This window comes from Accipiter gentilis, chromosome 2 (genome assembly GCF_929443795.1).
Source record: "Accipiter gentilis chromosome 2, bAccGen1.1, whole genome shotgun sequence".
NCBI lineage: Eukaryota > Metazoa > Chordata > Aves > Accipitriformes > Accipitridae > Astur > Astur gentilis.
The window spans coordinates 49,246,668-49,268,017 of NC_064881.1; the positions used below are offsets into that span (position 1 = coordinate 49,246,668).

General features: G+C 42.3%; 1 protein-coding gene across 6 annotated transcripts in view; it reads right to left on the bottom strand.

Moving 5' to 3' along the window:
* Positions 1 to 21,350, bottom strand: part of COL22A1 (collagen type XXII alpha 1 chain) — a 263,481-nt gene that overhangs the window by 12,516 nt on the left and 229,615 nt on the right. For all 6 annotated transcript variants that reach the window (XM_049819464.1, XM_049819483.1, XM_049819493.1 and 3 more), the window contains 13 exons: positions 15,038 to 15,082; positions 14,542 to 14,589; positions 12,506 to 12,619; positions 12,277 to 12,330; positions 10,399 to 10,452; positions 9,508 to 9,561; positions 7,900 to 7,953; positions 6,523 to 6,576; positions 5,667 to 5,720; positions 4,548 to 4,601; positions 3,901 to 3,945; positions 2,894 to 2,947; positions 1,805 to 1,858 (listed from right to left, as the gene is read on the bottom strand). In XM_049819464.1, coding sequence (XP_049675421.1) covers positions 1,805 to 1,858; positions 2,894 to 2,947; positions 3,901 to 3,945; positions 4,548 to 4,601; positions 5,667 to 5,720; positions 6,523 to 6,576; positions 7,900 to 7,953; positions 9,508 to 9,561; positions 10,399 to 10,452; positions 12,277 to 12,330; positions 12,506 to 12,619; positions 14,542 to 14,589; positions 15,038 to 15,082 — 738 coding nt within the window. The remainder of the gene's footprint in view (positions 1 to 1,804; positions 1,859 to 2,893; positions 2,948 to 3,900; positions 3,946 to 4,547; positions 4,602 to 5,666; positions 5,721 to 6,522; positions 6,577 to 7,899; positions 7,954 to 9,507; positions 9,562 to 10,398; positions 10,453 to 12,276; positions 12,331 to 12,505; positions 12,620 to 14,541; positions 14,590 to 15,037; positions 15,083 to 21,350) is intronic.

Here is a 21,350-nt window from a genome sequence, read left to right on the forward strand (position 1 = left end):
ATAACTTCTGCATCCCTGATCACATGGCTGACCCCATCTCAGAACAAAAATTGAGAGACGTGGACCCAAACCCCTAGTCTGAAGAGGACCAAATCAGCAGTCCTCCTCCTTTTTGTCAGCCTTATTCCTATCATACTCAGCATCCTCCTGGATGGATGGAGCCACCTACTTGGCTCCAAGTTACCGTGTTCAGACAAGCCCCTTTATTCCATGCTTGAAGCACCCCTTGGCAATGCACTGATCAACGTTAAAGTGCTCTGTACCAGCTGACAGATACCTCCGGATCCTCCCCCACCTTCCTGTGTTAGAAAACTTCCTCTCTGCTGTGCCTGAGGGAGGTCCTGCAAATCACTGCCTATCATCCTCTTCTCAGGGCTACCATTGGAATCAGGGTCCAGAGGCCAGGCATCTATTTTTTAATCATCTCAGGCTTCCCCTTTTTGGAGAATGGAGAGAAACACATGTTCTAAAGCCTTGAGGTATTTGATACTTGCCTGACACCAGACAACTCAGAATGAGCCAAATCATCCTTCAAAACGACCTGTTTCTCACCTTTCCTTATCAAAGTAGCTGAGCTGACCATCTACACTGACTAAGGTTCGGTGAGATTAAATTCTATACCCTGTTCCTCTCTCCTCTCAATTCACCATGCAGAGATGTTTTTCCCTTTATTGGAGTTGACCATAAAGACCAGCCCTTTTACTGAAAGTATTCAAAATCATGCCACACACTCCTTATTAGAGAAGAAATAAAGCAGAGGAAGAACAAGAGAAACTGATACTTTGCCCTCCAACATACAAAACCCCAAGTATCTCTTCTCCAAAAAAGAATATGGCCTGGAGTTATGATAATTTCTGTCTCCTCAAATCTTTTTATTCATTGCTAGTGTTGTGCAGGGACACGACATGTTAGCGAGTGATGCCAGCAGGACAGGAATAATGAGATAAATTATAAGGTAAACACAGGAGCTCTCCATATGTTCCTGCAGTCTAAACCCTTACCCTCCCAGCTCAGAGGGACCTGCTGCTCCAGTTCCTGGCATTGCTGGCTGAATCAGCATTTTGCCCTGATTATGGAATATTTTGTAGAACCTGTTTTACTAGCAGGTCATCTGAGAAGGAGAAGAAATCACTCATTGCAACATATTAAAGATATGCCTAGGTTCAGCAACAGAGATCTGCATTCAAATTTGGAAAGGGTTGATTTTTAAGAGAATTGAAAAACCCATGATATTAATAAAAGTTATTTCTCAGCCATCCCAAATGACACTTTTTGAAATGTCAACTAAATTGCCATTTCTCCACTGAAGTTATAATAAAACTCTACAGGTGTTCAATTAAACAAACCTTTTCCTAAAATTATGCCTTTTTTTTTTTTTTTCCAGAAAAAATTACAGAAAGCATGACAAAAATGAATAGTATCAAAACTGGACCCTACTTATCTCAAACTGGGCACCCACAATTAGTGTCCACCTTTGAAAACTGAGGCCATGTGAGAAGCAAGTAAGGTGCCAGAGGCAGGACTGGAATATGAGCACTTCGGACACTGCAGTCCTGGCAGAATCCATTAAACTCTTCTTCCCACCGAGTCAGCAACTATCACTCCATTGCACTATTATAAGTCTTCATCAGTTCTTAGCAATATCATTCTGATTTTTCTTTCTCAAAGTAGGCAAAGTGTTTTAATCAAACATCACCTGAATCTTTCTTAAGACTCTTCTTCCAAACCAGAGTTCTGGACTGCAGGAGATTCCCACTATATACAATGTATTTCCAGAAATGGCTTGTCAGGAGAGAAAACTCACCGGCTGCCCTCTGAGTCCTCGAGGGCCCTGTGGTCCTATGGGACCAGTATCACCCTGAAATGAAGAAAAGTATTCTGGTGAGAGGGAAAGATCTGACATGAAGGCAAGCAAACAGGCATTTTAAAATGTCCCTACTAAATTACACTGTTCACGTATTAGAGGGAAACAGCATTAAAGTGTCACTACCCCCTTTCAGTTATGTATGAGGAAGACCAGCCTTTTGAATTTTAAACATCTATCACTAAAGGCAGCCTGATTACAGGCAGAAATCATTTTTATCAGGTTATCTTAGCAATGGATTTCTCAGGGACAGAGATTCTTCAGTATTTCTCAAGAATTGATTATTTTGTTCTTTCTTGAGGGAGGCTTAAGACCTGCTTCTATCTTCTCTGAGGGGTTCCCCTAGGTCTATCTTCCATTTTACTTTGTAGGGTACTATTTACAGCACAACAGTTTTCCAGTGATACAAGGGTGTGCAAATGAGAAACCACTTCCCCACGTCCCATGACAATGGCACATCAGCCACTTGGTACATTGTTCAGCAGCTGCTGCAGGATCCCACCGTCAGCTGCACTCTTCCAGGACTTTGTTATGTGACTGCATTTGACACTAATCATGTCAGAGGATCTGTTTGTACCATCTCTCCTTCCTCTGAGCAGCATCGTCTTATTCCATAGGTATTTCATAGATTTCAGTGGAGCTACGCACTCAGTAAGGTACAGCTTTTGCAGAGGAAGCATGACAGAGCCTGGCCCAGTGGGACCTGCAGAATGAAGCATTGCTCGGAGACGGGTGGCAGAAAGCCGGTCCATGGCTATGCAGCACCGCCTGGGATTCAAACAGTGCATCTTTCTCTGATTTTCCAAAGATCTAGTTGACATTTAAGCGTCAGCAGCCAAGCAGTGACACAGGCCCTCAAATTCTTTGTTACCCTAATGATCTTTGCACAAATCATTCCCTGCCCACTGCTGCAGGAATTCATCCTTCATCACAGTTTCTGCAGCCATTTTGGGTGAGGGTCGCTGTGAATTAAAATCTTCATTTGTCAGGGAGAAGGAGATTAGTTTCTGCTCAGAACGGTACACTTACATCCTTCCCTGGTGGCCCCTCACGACCAGCAGGACCTGTCGCACCTGGCTCCCCCTGCAATTCAGCAAAAAGGAAAGAGATATCAGCTCAAGGTCAAAGACAGACCAGTAACACCACTATAAGTGGTATGGGGTTTCTGCAGTATTGGACTGAGCTCAGTGAAAACTTTTTTTAAAGCCAAGAGCCTCGTTCATCATATGTGACACGCAGCTTATAAAAATAACTTAGAAGCATCTTCTGTAAGTGATGCACAAGGCAGTGCACTGCTTTCCAGCAGAATATTTGCTAGTGCAGTCACTGAAAACCACCAACCTATTCATGATGCAGAAACCACCATAATGAGGAAGAGATGAGGAACTCCAGCACTGGATTTTTCTGCTAAGCTCCTGCAAGCACAGTATTTTATTTCCCTGTAAAAAGCCAGAATTAGGCAGAAGGACACTCAGTTTTGTATTCCATTTTCTACACCAAGGAGCTGTTTGTACTGTATCGCTCAGAACAGAGAGACCACCTTTTTCATGCAGGACTTGAGTTTTGGGGTTTATGATCCACAGGCAACTGAGTCAAAGGGCTAGAGACATTTCTATTCTCATTTCTGTAAGTTTTGTTCCTGAACTTATTTTGCACTTCTTAGGCATTTTTGGAGGAGAGCTGATTCTTGTCCAGTAAGTGCAGTAGGGTTCCTCACCTTGTATGTCAACATTTGTACCAGAGGGATGTGATACGGAGGCATCCTTGAAACTTCCTCTCAAAGGGCTATCTCAAAGGGAGCATCAGAGGACTGAGCTCTACCAGCTGCCTCACCTTACCTGGAATTGCAACTTCAGCAGAAGGAATGAAGACAGCTGCTGTGATTTTCTGCCATGGGTGTGGCCCATGGAATTGTAGTTGAAAACAGCCATGTTAAACGCAGACCCGCCATCATTTTTACCTATTGTCTCAAAAGGTCAACTCCAGTTCACACAATAGTTCTCTAAAGGATCATGCATGAGGTTCACATTACTTACCCGGGGACCTGGGGGACCTGTATCTCCTCTCTGTCCTTTGAAACCCTACAAAAGAGAATGAAATCAATAATTATCCATTACCCTGATGCATGAAACACTAAGACAACTCCAGCTTGAACATTTACTTAACAATCTTCCCAATTTTGCCTAGGATTATGGGGGACTGGTCAGCATGGAGCTGCCATGTCCCAGGGAGTGATTTGGAAGGGCCACATCACAGCGAAGAGCTTTCCATAGCTCCTTAGGCTGCAAGACCAAGACTGTAGTGTGTGTATCCCTGGTGTGACCAGCCAATAGATTATTTAACCCTAAATTTCATTGTCCCCATCCTTTCAGAGGACATGTAACAGCACGCAAGTGCTACAGCTGTGACTATGCCTTCTGGTAGAAGTGGTGTCATGAGGTTATGTGCTTTAACCTCTAGGTAAGGGACCTACTCTTCTCCAAGTGCGAAGGATTTGTAAATGCCTGTGTTTGATTTTTGTTGATTATTTATTTATTTAGGCACATTGCCATGACTATTCTCATCCAGGCCAGCTCTTTCATTATATGTTTGCATCAGTAAAGGACCTCATCTGCCCAACAAAAAGCTTCCCAGCTATAATACAGAAGAGTGACTGGATTGAACCCTTCAGAGCAGTACTTACTGGTAAGCCTCTGGCACCCTCCTGGCCTGGGAGCCCTGGTTCTCCAGGTTTTCCCTATGGGAAATAATCATGTTCATGTTAGTGGGAGGCTCAGGTCCATGTTTCTGCTGTTGAAAACTTCCCACTCTTCTCCCTTAGCACTGAGAACTGTGATTGCCCAGGATTTCTCCAGCAACACTGGAGTCTGAGCATGCGAGGAGGGCAGTAGTGACAGGCATTCCCATACATACCCCTACCTGTGCTGTCATGAACACAGCCTTTGAGATTCAAAGGCAGCTCACACCTTTGGACTGGTGCACCTTTACAGTGTTTTAATGTCAGAGGGGTAATGCACAGAACTACACCAATACCTAGTCAGCACATAAAAAATCAGCACCTGCACATAGAAACCAGGTGTTTTGATGCAAGCACACAACTGTCTGCAGTTGCTCTGACAAGCACTGCTCCACATACCGGTTGTCCTAATGGCTGGGAACTTGGCTTTTTGCAGAACCACTAAGTCCCATTTGACATGTCACAGAAAGAGGCTGGCAATGCCAGATACTGGAAGCACATTCTTCATGTAACAAAAACAGTTGCAAGGAATAACATTCACTGCCCAATTTATTAACACTTCCTTTTGGCTGACAGCTTCATGGCTTAGTTTTTTTCCCTCAGCAAACACAAGTATAGACTACATAGAGAAAATCAAATATAAAACATCTAATCCTGGACAACAGAACTGTCATAGAGCAATCCAGAAAAGGCTTCTTTAAAGACACCTCCTCTAAACTTTTTATGCCCCATAATCTTCTATCTAAAAAATGGATCACTAGGCTTAATGTTACAAGACAACCTTCTTCCTCTGCAATATTTACGGTAGCTGTAAAAGTGGAATCACTAAGTTTTAGTGTATTTATGGTAGCTGTAAAAGTAGAAGAACCCAGGTTTTTTTCAAGATTGCTAATGCGTGACTCCTATAAATTGCTGAAGACAATATAGTCCTTCTGGTGTTAAAAAAAGATGTGCAAACAGGCTTCCTGTCCCCCCGCCTAAGGAGTCCATAGATAGGCAGCTCCAAAAACAATAACTGGATGCAGGCTCTGATTGCCTGAGCGAAACAGTTTTAAATTGCATTACCGGTTCCCCAAGAGATCCTGGCTTGCCATCTTTGCCATCATTCCCAGCAATGCCCTGTAAATGAAATGCAAAACAGGGTATAAGGAAGGAGTCGATAGGGAAGATTGGTGGGGGTTTTGTCAGTGTGATTTTCACAGTGACAACTCTGCTTCATCATGGGATACTTAAGATTGCCTAACCCTCCAAAAAATAAACCTCTCCTTGCCACACCACTGTAATGGCATAAATTGTTTCCCTTTCCAATATGGCAAGTCTAAGGGGTTCCCTTCCCTCCTTTTCAGCAAGGCAAGCACTCCAACAATCTTAAAACAGGATTCTAAAACCAGCTGTTATAAACTATTATAATGCCATTATCTTCATTCAGCTAGGCTCCTTTACACTAGAAATAGCTCTGGCCCTATCCCTATGGCAGTAAAAACCCCCCAAATGTTGTACTAATACATTTTCCAGAAGAGAAGAGTCTATGCCCAGGATGCACTTGAACGTGAGTCAGTGCAAAGGAATTATTTTGACTGTGGATTCAGGTAAAGACAGTATTCCAGTCTATGAATTTTTGTGCCCTTGCAGTGGACCTATTAGTTGATTTTTGTGCTCTGTGTAAGAGTATTTCTTCCAATGAGGAGGCAGATAAGGAACATACCTGATTCACATTGGTAACTAAAACTTAGCTTTAAAGGGATCAAATACAACATTCACACTGTCCTGGACCAAGGACATAGCATTGACATGACAGATACCATTACAGACCATGCACAGCTTTCAAAACACCTCAAAAATGTCACGTCTTTGTTTTACACACCTATGTGTTTATTAACAGTTTAATGTATTGAATTAGAAGGAGCTGAACTGCACTCACTGGAAGTCCAGGCAACCCTGGTGGGCCCTGTGGACCTGGAGGGCCATCTTTACCCTGGAAAGAAAGCAGAAACACTGTGGGTCAGACAAGCTGCTCAGATGCTCCTATCAGGTGAAGATTTATGAAATGTAGAGTCTGACAAGGGACAACTGTGAGAAGCTGGTCTTGTAGCCCATGTCACTCAGTGTACAAGGTTTCCTTGAATTCCTTCTAGTTTAAACTGGAGGGCTTTCTTTTCACATAAAACATCCAGTATTAGTTATAAGTTGTTACAGATGGAGAAACCACTGAAATAACTGGCATTTTTTACCTGAAGTTTAATTATATTTAACATTTAGTCCTTAACTTCCTGCATGAGGTGTCTAGCCAGGAAGCAGAAGATCTACATTTTATACCTATCAAATGAGTAGTTATGAGAAGTGCCGTGCTGACAGTCCCAAGAAATTCCCTTACTCTACAGGACTGGACAATAGCATCCCAGGTCTTTCACAGTGTCTCAGCCTTCATCATCCATTTGAAAGGGAATTTCAGCCAGTCTGTCCGTGTAGTCTCTGGCCTCTCTGCTGAGAGTGCTCACTGATTTCATAACGGCCATCAGAAGGACCATCACTGTTCACTTATGATGAAGTTCAGGTTGAAATGGATCTGCAAAAGGCACCTTGCTCATTAGGAAACCCTGCTCTAGAAATTAATCACAGAATTACACAGTCTTAAGCTGTTCCAGCTCAACAGCATGCATTACTCAGGGAAGGTTCATTTTTTCCTTTCCAACCTGAAGTTAGCATCAATCAGATTACCTGTCTCTCCCAGGGTTTTCTGATGCATTACCATAAAGTAGCATCTGAACACCCTTCAAATGAAACAGCAGTAGCAAAATTCTTTATAGACTTCTTGAAGGTTACATGTGTACTAGTATTTTCAGTTGTGCCAGGGAATGGTCTCAGGTCCTGGCATCTGAGCAGTCTGTGCTGTAACGTCCTTCAACAGGTTGCTGGTTTCATTTTGACAATCCCCATGCACAGTTCAGGTGTTAGCCTGGGTCATGAAGCATCCTAACAGATTTAGTCATCCTGTTCTAGAGGCTAAGAGATGTTAGTAGCCAGGACAGACAGACAAGAGGTACAACCCCTCCTTAGAGGTCCCATGGACTGGACTATGCTCTGGCTAATTTGGAGTTTCATTTGGTGACTAAACACGACTGCAAGAAGACAGTAATCTGTGGCTATTTGTGGGGGTCCCATTTGCAGGTGTAGAGTTGATTCAGGCTGAATATTTTGGGGAGCTTTCAAAGGACATTACATGAGTTCCAGCTCAGCTTTACTTCACAGAGCTAAGTATAGGTGAAGCTGGTGGTGAAACACACAGCTTAGAGCTTACTATGTCTCCTGGGCTTCCTGCTGGTCCTATTGGTCCTGGTGCCCCATCTGGCCCCTGAACAAAATAAAGCAGAAACAACTTGAGTGATTAATGCATTTTGTACATTTGTCAACACACTCCCTAAGCAAAGCTGGCAGCACTGAAGTTTTCTTCAGTCACTCAGTTCAGCATTCATTCCATTATTTCTTCATTCATCACAGAAAAGCAGTGCCAACCTCTGCATTCAATCAGCCTCCAAAGCCAGAAATAGTCAGATATTTGAGTATGGTCCTGGCCCTTCCTTCTGAAAATAGGGGACAAATATGAAAAAGCCAACCTTCTGACAAAAATAACTCTGAAGAACAGAAATTATGGGAGCAGTTTGAAGCAGTTGAAGCACTGCCACTCCGTGGCAGGCAAACTCCTGGAGCCACAAGTCAATGCAGACAGAGGAAAAAGTCAGCAAAAGTTAAAGAAAAAAAAATATCTAGGGGAACATCACATTTTGCTCTGCTTTGACAGGCTCACCTTTACTTTGCACATTTCCTTTGTCTGTAAATCTATTCAGAGGGTCTCACAGGACAATTTTAAGAGTTTTAACCCTACTGGAATAACCCTATGGCTGTGGTAGTATGAGGTTCATACAGACACAGTAAATGTGTCTGTGTTATTAGCGTCTCCTAAAATAAAGCTCATGGAGGCTCAAATGACCCACAAAGCAGGTCCATGTGTTGTCCCAGTGCAAAGCATTCAGCATCCTTTAGGCACTGCTACCACCTGAAAACAGAATTTTAATCTAATTGTCTTTTCTGGTACATCCTGTCATTTAGTCAGTGCAATGTAAATTCAACTTGGAAGAGACTGTGCTGATCCCCAGAACAGGAGAAGGCTGTACAGCCTCAGCATGGCAGAGCCAAACTGCACTGTAAGCAGCAATATGGGTAGTGATGACTGTGGGCAAAGAAAGGCGGTTTGGAAAGAAAAGTCCTTCACTCAGGAAAAGTCCCCACTCTTGGAGGGTGTAAGTGATGATATCACCAGCAGGACAGCCAAGTTATTTTGGCCCTGCTTCTGCACTGTCCCCCCTTTTTAAATAAAAAGAAGCATAACCGTATTTGCAGAGAGAGTAGAGCTAAGAATGAGAAGGACTGTGATGGAGAAGGACACATGTAAGAGGCCTTTTAATTCAAAAGTAACCCACAGGTTATGAAAATTGGAGAAAATCCAGTCTCATACCACTGTGTAAAATTGAGAACTAAAATACTCTTACATCTGCTGGTTCTAGACAGACAACTTGTTCCACATATTAAAAAACACCTATACACATACTACGAAGTAGTCTCTGTGGAAGAGTTTTCATCATCACTGTCTTGTATAAAGAGAGCAACTGAAGCTTAGCATCAATTTACAGAGTGAGTTGAAGCAATCAGTGAAAAGTGGCCAATGTATTAAATAGCAATTATCATGAGTGGGGAACTCTATGACACTCAGGGGACCATTAGGAACCCACTGGAAAATGCAAATGCAATGCACAGACAGATGGGAACAGTCCTTTCTTCCACATGGAGCTTGCAACAACCTTTATTATTAAAGAAAATAGAAGACCATCTTTGCAACAGAGGAACTTACAGGTGGACCAGGGTTTCCAGGAGCCCCTGAGAAGCCGGGCATTCCAGGGTGGCCCTGCAGAATGAAAAAAGAAACTTTCTTATGCATTATTCACATCTCTAGTTGTATAAATTTAACTGGTGATTAAACATTGTGAGGTAACATCAAAATGAGACAATACACAGAGAGCTAGTTATAAGGAAATAAAGAACCATGGCTTTTTAAAGCAAAACGTTGTTTTTCAAAGTATGCACTTCAGAAATAAACATAGTTAAATTTAAGGTGTACTTTTTCAAATGTGTACTTCAGTCTATGCTAATGGAAGATGAGAACAGATATTGTGGAATTGTACAAGGCAGGAGATCAGGTAGGAAACCAAACCTGTTTAAAACATCCTACAAATCTCATTGAAGAGGTGCTGATTTGCACCTTAAACTATTGACTCAGCCCTTGGCAAAATTAACTATGAAAGTTTGCTCTAATTTAGACCATTCTCTTCCCTGTGGCATCTCAGTCCCTCCTAAAAGAGGTCATCCTTACATTCCCCTTATAGGACAAAGAGAAACACTGGCTTTTTCAACCCAAAGACACCTGACCTCCCAGATCTCATCTAGGCACTATCTGGGGAAATGACTAACAGTTAGGTAATGTAGAGAATTGAATGCGTCCAATCTAGAGGTGAGGGAACAGATCATACAGGAAGGTTTTTGTTGGAGATGAGGATGGAAGCCTGTGGAGGACTGCTACAGTTCCACTCTTCAGCATAGCCTATTTGAAGTTTATCAGTGATGAAGAGCTCCCATCTTCCTCCTCTGCCTCTGAGAAGGGTATTCCTCTACAGACATCACAGGAGTTATTGATGAAGGAACAATCACAGTGATGGCACTGTTGGAAAACACACTCTGTTTTTACCTGTTCACCTTTTTCTCCTGCATCCCCAGTCATACCACGGTCTCCTTTAGCACCCTGATAATGTAAAAAAAAAAAAAAAAAGCCACTGAACATCACTTATATTCAGTATTGTATCAGCTTTTTGACCTACTACATAAAGCACTTGGACATTTGAGTATAAAACTCATAAATTAGGACTGAGTCCTGCTTGCCCTCCTCTTAAATTCTTCCCCAGACTTTCACTACCAATGTTGGAGCCAGGAATATATGCGAAGAATGGCCTTTGAGCAGAACCAGCATAGTCCTTTTTTAATGTTGTAGTCTCGTGGACACGAAGAGGACTTACACATCCTTAGAAAGTAGACAGGTTGTTAGGAACTTCACTAAATCAGATCTTGGTAAGGAATCATCTGGCCCAACAAATGTGTCCACAGTATGACCGAGTAATCTCCTCTCCATTCAGGGACAGCAGCAATAAAAATGGCATTTCTAAAATGCAGTCAGAAAATTCAGAGCCTGAAAGTGTTCCCCTCTTTCTCTCTCTCTTTCTGTCCTTGTGACAACAGAACAGAGGCAGCTAACTCAAATGTAGATGTTATCAATGCTTGAAGTAAGGCAAGATGAGTCTCACACAGTGAAAAATACTAAGATGATGGTGAACAAATGATGCACAATGCACAGAACACTAATGAATTGCTGGCCGTGGAAGTAATACTCTGGTTTACTACATGAGAGCTAGGAGGCAAGTGGGGGAGGGAGGGCTGCTATTTATTGATTAAAAGAGGCCTAATTCATATTGCCAGAAGGCATGAAGCTGCTCATGAGCAAAGATCTGCAGTTCTACTGCTCTATTTCAGAATGGGACCTAATAATAGTTTGGATGGTGTCAGTAAGGACAACATACTACATATTCAAAAGTGCAGAGCTCTTTGGGTCTTTCACTGCGAGGATGCTCCTAATGTTTTTAGAAAGGAGTCACAAAGACTGTCTTTGTGTTTGCACTTTCTTAGGGGTCTTGCAATATTTTCTTTTAACATTTGCAAACTCTGTGAATCTGCCTTTTTTACTGAATACAAGTTACACTATTTATCAAAGACTTGATTTTATTTCTTGTACAAGTACAGTTTAAAAATTGTCCTGTAACTTCACCTAAACATTCAATCTTGCTGCCCAAATCTCTGCTTTCTCATAGCATATAAGAAAGCAGCAGACATGGTATATCTCAGACCACCTGGCATTTCTGCCAGTTATTGTCTTTATGGGTTACTAATTGTTTTGCAAATTTTATCCTGGAGCATACTTTCATTTTGATCAACCCTATATTTACTTTTGAGACTCTACTGCTTTTCCCACCACACTTTTAATTGCAAGATATAAAATTAATGAATGAATCTCTATTAGCTTGTCCTACACTCTAATAAGTGCAAATACAAAGATGTTAAAATAGCAGAAGCTGTTTTAGACACTATGTCAGTAATGCAAGGAAGTCTGGAGGAAACTGTGGTCCATCATGAAATTACGGTATCTCTCCCTCTATTGATTTGTTTTGATTTATTTCACATTAGGCAGTTGTAAAGGTTTTGATTGTGACCAGGCACTGGCATTGTGAGCAGAATGATGACAGACCTCTTCATGGAAACGCCTGAAATGTGACATTATTGGAATCCTTCAGACACTGGAAGTTTTATGTTGGCCTATGTGCCTAGATCATTAGGCAGAAGCGTATAGCTGAAACAAGGAGTTTCAAGGCACTCCAGTGAATTGCCAGCACGGGGCCCACCCAACAGGCCAGTCCTACCTCTTTACACAGAGGTGGATGCCACCAAGAACCTGCTTCAGCCAGTGTACTAACTAGTCACAAGTAAGGTTTCATTAGACAACTGACGAAAACCAACCAACCTTTGGCCCATCCAGCCCGGGTGGGCCTGTAGGACCTCTGGGACCAGCATTCCCCTGCAATGCAGAAGAGGCAGAGGTAAACACTAGTTTAGTCCATTGACTCCACAGACATCTAAAAAAGATTCAGTAGGTTGTTGATGAAAAAAAAAGAAAATCAACTATCTAAAAATATTATAAGAAAAACAAGGTTACACTACATGCAAGGCATGGTCACTTCCCCAGCTCTTACCATTTTTCCATCCTGGCCATCTCTACCTGGTGGTCCTCGGAGACCTTTATCACCTTTGAAACCCGGGATGCCTGGCAGTCCTGGTGGGCCGGGAGGGCATTCACTGCACACATCCTAGGAGAGAACATAGAGAAATAAATTAGCAATAGACTGAAGGCACTTAATAGACCCTACAGACACCCATTATGAATGCAGCAGCGTGGTGCTAGTATAATACGTAGGCCTTTGCAGTTTGACCACACCGGGTAGGATCTGGGTTACTTTACCTTACAGAACTGAAATGAGTGCAGTGTGGAGCAGGGCGAGGGTCAGCAGCTGAGCTCACACTTGCTCCCATGGGGAGTCTCCTATCAGTTCTAGCTGGAGAGGTCCTAACTGATCATAAAGGATCAAGAAACCAAAGAAAAGCTCTTCCTAATAGGAGGTCAGAGAGCCACAAAGCAACACTACCAAGAACAACCTTGTTTTGAAGCTACAAGACTACTAGAAAACTGTGTCTACACCAGTCTGAAAGAGCTGGGTTACTGCTCAGAGGGCAGATTGCTAGGGAAAACCCAGGGGCAGCACAATGTCAGAAAGGGTGTTTTGCAAGGAAAACTATTCAGCAGCTAGCTTGGCCAAGGAGAACTCATCTGATGGAGTTCACGAAGGCGTAGTGAATGACACAGTGTCCTAGACAAATTCTGTCATGGAGAACTACTACCTCCCTCCTTCCAAAACTCTCTGAAGCATCGTCTCAGTAGTCTTTACATTTCTGCTATCCTCAGGAAATGAAATACTGTGGGTATGACATTTCCATTTCAAAGGCAGACTCCCCTCAGCAAAAGGGGAGTGAATCCTGCTATAAGAGACAGCATAGCACAACAGACAGATCATCAGGCTGAGAGTTCAGAGACCTTGCTCCAACACCCAACTCTGTCAATGATCTGTTGCAAAATTTGGGGGTAAACTGTCTTTCCAAGTCTCAGTCCCTACATGTGTATTTATCTACTTAGAGAAACACCCAGAACGACAGAGCCCTAATTTCATCTGGGATTTCAAGGTGCTGCTTTGTATAGGTCTGTACCAAGTGTGGAGTGAAAAAATACCAAGCAGAAAGAGTACACAAGGCATACGAGTGTGTTTAATCATAATATAATCAAAGGAAGGAAACAAAGGAACATCAAAATGACATCCTGTACCCAAGAATCAGTCTTTTGCTATCGTCCTGATCAGAAAACCCAAACAAAAACATACAGTGAAATCTCCAGAAAAATACTTGGCTCCATAAGAAAGACAGCTCTTCAATGAAGGCATTTCACAGTAGCAATCTTAAAAGGGTCCTTTTGTTAATAGGGTTCGTAAAAAAAGGTAATTTTTTAGTTTATTTTAATCAATGAGAAAGGATTTCTTGCCATGTCCCAAGACTGCTTAAAAATCTCCCAACTCAGCCCATGTAAATCTGTAAAGATTTTGCAGTCAACACCGTCAAATACTGGCTTATTTCACAGACAACTCTACATGGAGAGTAAAAGCAGACAGACGGATGATCATCACTTTTGAAACATGGGTGCATCTGGGGTTAACTACTTGCATCCTTTTAGATGCACTATGCAAACTGACTTTGTATCCACAGTTCAAAACTACTCCAGTCACTGTTGAAGGTATATGTGAAAAATCAGGCATTTTAGTAAAATGGTTTCCATTTTTTGGTTTAGGTAATACAACTTGACAATGTTTATTTCTCCTTGGGAATGCATGTCTCAGAAAGAGCTGAAAAAGTCTCAGAGCTTTTGTAACATACACCATGTTATAAAGATCTTTGTAGGCCGTTTCACTGCTGGGGACGGTCAAAAGGCATTGGATTTTGATCTCCAGCATGTGCTCTTGTGTCCCAATACCAGTGCAAGTAGGAGACCTGCAAGTTTCAAGCTTTGACAGAGTGTTTAAAGGCACCTTTTGCACTTGTAGCTCAGACACTTTCCCATCACAGAGCGTTAGTCAGGTCTGAATCAAACATACAGATAAACTCCCACCATCATCAAAGGCTGATTTACCTTTACTAAGAGATTTATGTCCTCTGGAGAGAGCAGGGGTGAAGAACCCTGTGGAATGAGAAAATCATTATCTCAGGCAATTTTAAAAGGCATCAGGGTATAAGAAGTTTTCCTGAACATTCTTATGGACTCTCATTGCTTTCCCTTGCCCTGCCTAGGACTCACTGGGCCAAACACATAATTGCTGCCCAATGTTATCAATGCCCTTCATCACACATAAGATGAGTTCTTGCTGAGGGTACTGCATAGTGGTGCTAAGAAAGTGCCTTTAAAATTTTGGCTTTTATTTACATGCGGGATATCCGGTTATTTTCATACTGCTCCCAAGCCATCACAGATATTTTTATCATAATCCCTTAGTGGTTCTTAGTGTTTTTCAAGTTACTCTGCTGGGAAGAGTAGCAGCAGAAATGCACTGAAATGCACTTCTGAGGTGAGGTGTACAGGTCGAAACCGAGTTAAAAGAAAGATGTAATATAGAAGTGAAGTTACATACTGGTTTTCCAGGAGGTCCTCTTTCCCCTGGATTTCCAGGTAGACCCTACAGATCAAAAGAAATAAAAAATTGTGAAATTATCATACAATAACCCCCTGGTTGCTCCCACACTCTGCTGACTGCTCTGGACTAGCACATATTTTCTGGCACTGAGCACCCCTGCTCCTTGCATGTGACAAAAAGTAAACTCCTTCAAATATCTGCAACTTTTAACGTCCTCTGAACCCCTCCTAAATCTCACTTAATCTACCGTGTGACCTTGTTAAAATCATTCGAGTCACACGAAGACTGAAATTGCTTTAGCTTTTCTTCTGGTCACAGGAAACACTATGAACTGCAATAGTGTGAAGGATGAATCTTTAAATCCCTGAAGACACTTGTAACATGCAAAATCAAGACCTTGTTTTGCAGAAACCTTGCAAACAGGTCCCTTGCACCTGAAATAGCAATAAGACTTTTTGTTTGTTTGTGGGGGTGTATCGTTATCAATTTTCATTGGATGAAGGCGTAGAAATGACCAGGATCCTTAGAATTTAAGGTCCAGGCAGCCATGGTTTGGAAAAGGGATCCCCCCCCAGCCAATGGGCATCTCTTGCCTGTCATTAGCAAGTCATTAGTTTGTTAAAAAAAACCACAAAAAAACAACAACAAAAAAACCAAAACTAAAGATTTTTCTTGAATCTTTGCATAAAGTAATGCTCACATGGGAAACCAAATCTTTGGAACAGGACTGTTGGTCACTGTCCAGATGGTGACAGAAATCTGCATTGCAAAGATCCTTGCAGTAGTGTTGGGACTGGGTGATATTTCCCCAAACCATTCTTTGCTGAATTCCTGTATCCAGCTGGCCCATCACCCCGTATCATCGCTCAAGCATATGCATGTTCTATCCATATTGAGTACCTTAAAGAATATACAAAATATCTTCTAACTATCTTAACCACATACAAAAGGCTGTCCTACGTGACCATTTTTGCATCTGCTGGAACAGTTTCTACTGACCATTTAAAAGCATCTTATCTGTGTTCAGTTTTGTTGATTCTGCAGCAGGACTCACCTGGAGAGGTGTCTGGGATGGTGCCAGGTTCCCCACCCAGGATGTTAACACACTGAAGATACAAGTAGTGGCTTTCAATTGGTCTAGGCTCAGCAGCAGCTACCTAGGGAACTCTCTGAGACTATCCAAAATTTCCACCTGGAAAGCTCCTTTAAAACTTGGTCAAATGCTTCGCCATGAAGGGGACCAGGTGTTCTGTCAATCACCTTGTCTCAGGTTAGTCTGTTGTCTCCAATGAGTTCATTGTATTATTTATGCAGACAACCAGATGAGGATTTACTTGGCTACCTGCGGATTAATGACTTAAGTGCACTGTGTGTGCACACAGGCAAAGTCGTGATACCCTGCTACACCATAATTACAGCTATAAAGCAAACTTGAATTTCATCCTTGTATCTCACTTATAACTTAAATACCATACCTCTTGCTAGAGGAGAGAGAAAAATGGGGAAATATATTGATTGTTCTTTTCTATGTCCACATTAAACACTTCTGAGTGAACAACAACCCTTCAGTTACCTTGACTTTCTAAGAGATGAATAATAAACATGAACTGAAGTGGAGCTAAAGTGGAACTGAAGTAGTACTGAAGTCCACGGCTGAAAGCTTGTTTCCCGAGGAACTAAACCTTCTGCAAGTGAGAACCAAGAGAAGATAAGGTGTGAAGGAGACTCTTAGTTCATAATTCCTCACAAATGTCCTTCTGGGGAACTGAGTAAATATAAGGAAACATTATAACCATTTATAGTTTTGCTTCTTCCACAGAGCAGCAATGTGAATGTAGAAAATTGTGGGATGTTCCCAAATTCCCTTCTCTTTCACAGATGCTAATTGTCAGGTCATGCTTTTGGCATCCTCTCCACTGTGGTTCTCAACCACTTCTGCAGGTGAGAAGAGGGTTGCCTAAATAACAATTACACAGATTTTATATTCCCAGACCTATTTTATTCAGGAAGGTTCACACAGCATTTGCTTTAAGGAGTGCGATGCAAAGCAAAAACTTGAGCCATGAGAATCATCCTGGATCAGAAAGCAACACAGAAAAGACAATTCAGAAATGTCTTTCGTGCTGACTATTAATGTAGCTATAAATAAACTATTTCTACCATAGGGCTCGCTGGCAGCCCTTTGCTTAGGGATCTGAAACATGACATGGTACTAACAGTGGAATTTGAGCATTTAAAGAAGATTTATTTAAAGAATATAGGAAAAGACTTCTTAGTTATGAGGAAAGACATACAAGAAGGGAGTGACTAAAACTGAAATCCTGGGAAAGATTTATGCATGGCTGTGATATCCACACAGTATCAGATTGCCTTGAGACAAAAAGGGATGGACTTATTTTCTTGAACGCTGTACAATGTGGAGCTGGTGATGTCTTTAAAAGGGTGCAAATAAGCTAGGGTAAGAAATTAAGCTATATGCCGTGGCTGACAAATCTGAAAACCACTGCATCCCCAGGAAAAGTCAAATGTTTGAAAGGTACAAGACTGCAAAAAGAGAGTGTCCTTTGAAGAATGCTAGTCTGAGCTGAAATGAACAAACCGGATGGAGGATGATGGCACTTCAGCATGTTATCAGAGAACAGGCAACTGGAAGCAGAGTCCAAAGTAGAGGAAAGATTGCTGGACTATAGAAACCTGGAGTTACAAGGGACAAGCTGTAAACATAGCTCAGAGCAGAATGGAAATGCTAGAAGGAAGGCACGGAGAGTATAACTGCATCTGACAAGCTCACTAACGGGACAAAACTGGAAAAGAGAAAGCCGGAAAATTAAAAAAAAAAGAACTTAAAAGAGTCTGCCAAAAAATCTGCATGGCACTGAAAAGAAATGCTGATAATGCAATGTGGGAATGTGCACAGACCCAAATAACAACCAGTGTTGGAAAGATCATAAATTTTGAACGCTTTCAGAAGTTTGCCGCCAACAATGGTTGGCACAAAGTAGAATATCCCATGAGTGGTACAGCATACCAGTGCAGCAGAAAGATGTCAGGCAATGAGGGGGTATGATGCACAGGATCCAGACTACTCTATTGGTCTGCAAAATCTGACACACAGGAATGGTCTCTAACTGGGAACCGATGGAAGCTGTGCAGATAACACACTGAAAAACGATGCTCAGGTAAGTGATGTACGTGAAAATAAAAGAGAAAGTGTGTAAGGAAACCAGTCACACAGGCTTACGGTGGTATAGTCTTATTACAAGACTGAAAATTAAACTTGAAAAGCCATAGTTTAAATATGTAAGTCCTAGGAATAAAAAGCCAATAGGAGGTTTATTAAGTGTACTGTGGTTTGGGGTGTATGCACCCTAAAACAAACACAAAGACTCCTTGGAACTGTCCTTTTAACTGTATGGGAAAACCAACCCCAGAACAGAAAACTCTGCTTTTCAGATCTGATGGCAGTAATGTATGCATACACAAAGTTTTTGTAATTATGAAAATAAATGGAGGGGAAGATTAAGTTCCCAGTAATACTAGAACTTAGTTATCATAAATAATTAACATAATTAAAAAGTGATTAATTCAATGTTTATGTTAATTAAAATTATCATAACCAAAATACAGAAGGAGCCTATTAAATAGGTGCCCTCAGCGCTAATAGTAGGACAAGAGAATGTCTCATTCAGATTTTTTTCTAATCTAAGGGAACTAAGCAGGTACGTTGAACAGAAACATTTTATCTCCCAGCAGGCAGACAGAGGAAAGTGGGTGCTTCCCAAAAAATGTGTAGCGTAAGGGTATTTTGTCAGAGAGCATCTGCTCCTTTAGGGGTATCTTGTCAAGGACCTTTTTCAATGCAACAAGAGAAAATAAGGAGGAAGCCATAAAGAAGAACGTACCTGACCCTCAAATAAGGCAGTGATGGTAACCAAACCTGGACAGTCACGCTAATTGATGAAGGCATGTGGAAGTGTGAGAAGGATTATTCCAGCAAGGTTATCTGATCCACGACCTTCTCAATTTGGAAACTAAGGGAAAAGGAGGACATCAGAAACAAAATATACCAAGACACAGACCTAACAAGAAACAAACCTTGCCGCTTATACTGATGAGCTATCAAGAAAACATAGGCTGCACTTCCAGGAAGACCAACCTGGACTTTGCAAGTGATAAGATTGTAAACCAGGGGGAGGGTGCCAGAATTGATAGAGCTGTGGAGATGTACAAGGGGATGTGCAAGGGAAGGGAGAGCAAAGAGGAACAAACAGCAGGGTAGACAGAAAAGGGTATAAAAGGGGTCAGTCATGCATAAAATAGGGCTGCTCAGTGCACTTGTCTGACTGAGCCCTGCACCTGATCACCATGGTTTGTCTTAACATCTTTTATCTTCTTACTAAACCTTTTCTTAACTATCTCCCTGCATAATATGCATGTGTGCTGCAAGGACTGCCAGCTACTGGTGAGACCTGCAAGTGCACGTGAGTGAAAATGGTGCCAGCTACTGGAGTCAGACCAGGGGTGTAGGCTCCCCTAGCCTCTGTTGTCAGTTACTGGAGCGAGCGCAGCGGTCTTTAACCTCCTGCCACTGGGGCGGGAATGGCGTGTGTTCCCAAAACCACCTATTGGGGTCAACAGCATGAGCGAGGGGAGTGAGGGCTCCACAACAGTGGCTGGCATGGGACCACAGGTCACAGCCCATGTGCCTGGTGCCGGCTGGGATGGGATAAGTGTCTCTATCTTCCCCAGTGCTGGTGTGTGTGGGTGTATTCATCAGCAAACTTCAAGCTGGATCAGCGAGCAAGTAGGGGGACTTGGGTATAGGCTGGGGTATCAGGTGGGCAAGGGGTCCATGCTGGGATGCCTATTAGGAACCATGAGTGTGGAGTGTGCAAGGGACAAGTGCATGAGCGTTGCATGTTTGCAGCGAGCATCAGCTTGGACCAGCAGGAAAGTAGGGATCCGTGGGGCGGGTAAGGGGGTCTGGGATCTGGGCAGGGGTGCCAGGACAGAGGGACTGTGCCAATGCTTGAAGGATCTGCAAATATGTGGGTACTTGTGACCCTAGAGAGTGCTCTGTGCGTGCCACCACTAGTGACCTTCTGTCTTTGCCAGCTGAAGAGATGAAGGGGACTTGGCTGTTTATGTTAATGCTGTATGTGAGTCCTGTATGTAGGTGCTGTTGAAGGCGACGCCTTGCCTGTGGCAGTCTGTGTGATCAGAGACGTCAGTGTCCTCTGTGTCTGTATGTCCATGTCTGCATCTCTGGGATTCATGTGCAGCTTCATTACTGGTTGAACCTGCAAACGGGAAAGCAGCAGGCACACCCCTCCATCTGGGCAGAGACCCTGGGTCCTGGGCACCAGAGGCTGGGCAGGAGGGACCTGGTCAGGAGCGGCTGGAGGAGGCGGCCATGCACCCAACATCACTTAACATGCAGAATTATTTTTTGCAACTTTCAGAATATGAGCTAGATTTGGCCAGTTTCTCTGAATAACATACTTAAGGCTATGCTTTTTTAATACTTGATACAGGAATACTGCCAGCTTAAAATGTGACTTGGATTTTTTTTTTTTTTTCCAAAAGCAAGTGCAAATAATATTTAAAGTAATTGTGGGCATGAGAGTAGGCATGTTATGTGGTAGTCCTGTTATGGACCCAATTAGTCCTACTATAGGGAAAAACACAGAACACAAAAAGCTTACAGAAAGCACTTTTCAGGCTTTAGGAGTTGGAGCTTTAGTTAAGTGGGAAAAAAAATACTAATTTAAAGACAAGAAAATAATGTACACGTCTCAGTTTTGTCTCAGAAGAGAATCTGTTGGGATTTACAGACAGTGAACACTAGAGGGTTCATCCAAATAAACACCAAGCCTTTTGCTAAGAGTAACAGAACAAAGCCAAACCAGCATGACTGTACTGTAAACCTGGACAAGGATTTTCAAAACCTAAATTTTAATAAAACAAGACACTGTCCTGAGAACTCTTGATGTTTGACCAAGCTGCCAACAGATGTTTCAAAAGGTGACCTTGGGCAGTGCTATTGCAAAAAAATATGGCACATGCTTTTAGGGCACTAGAAAGAAGCTAGATTGTAGTCATGTGAAAAAAACCAATATATTCACCTATGGGAGATAATTCTGGACAAAGCTATTGCAGAGAAAGTATTGACTCTTCCACCTCCCCAAATATAACTGTAAATCTGATTTGGCAATATCAGGGAATACAACTTATAGCAGACACACTGCCAACAGCACCTGATGAGTCTGCAACTGGAAAAAATAATGCAGAGAACTACCTAATGTATGTA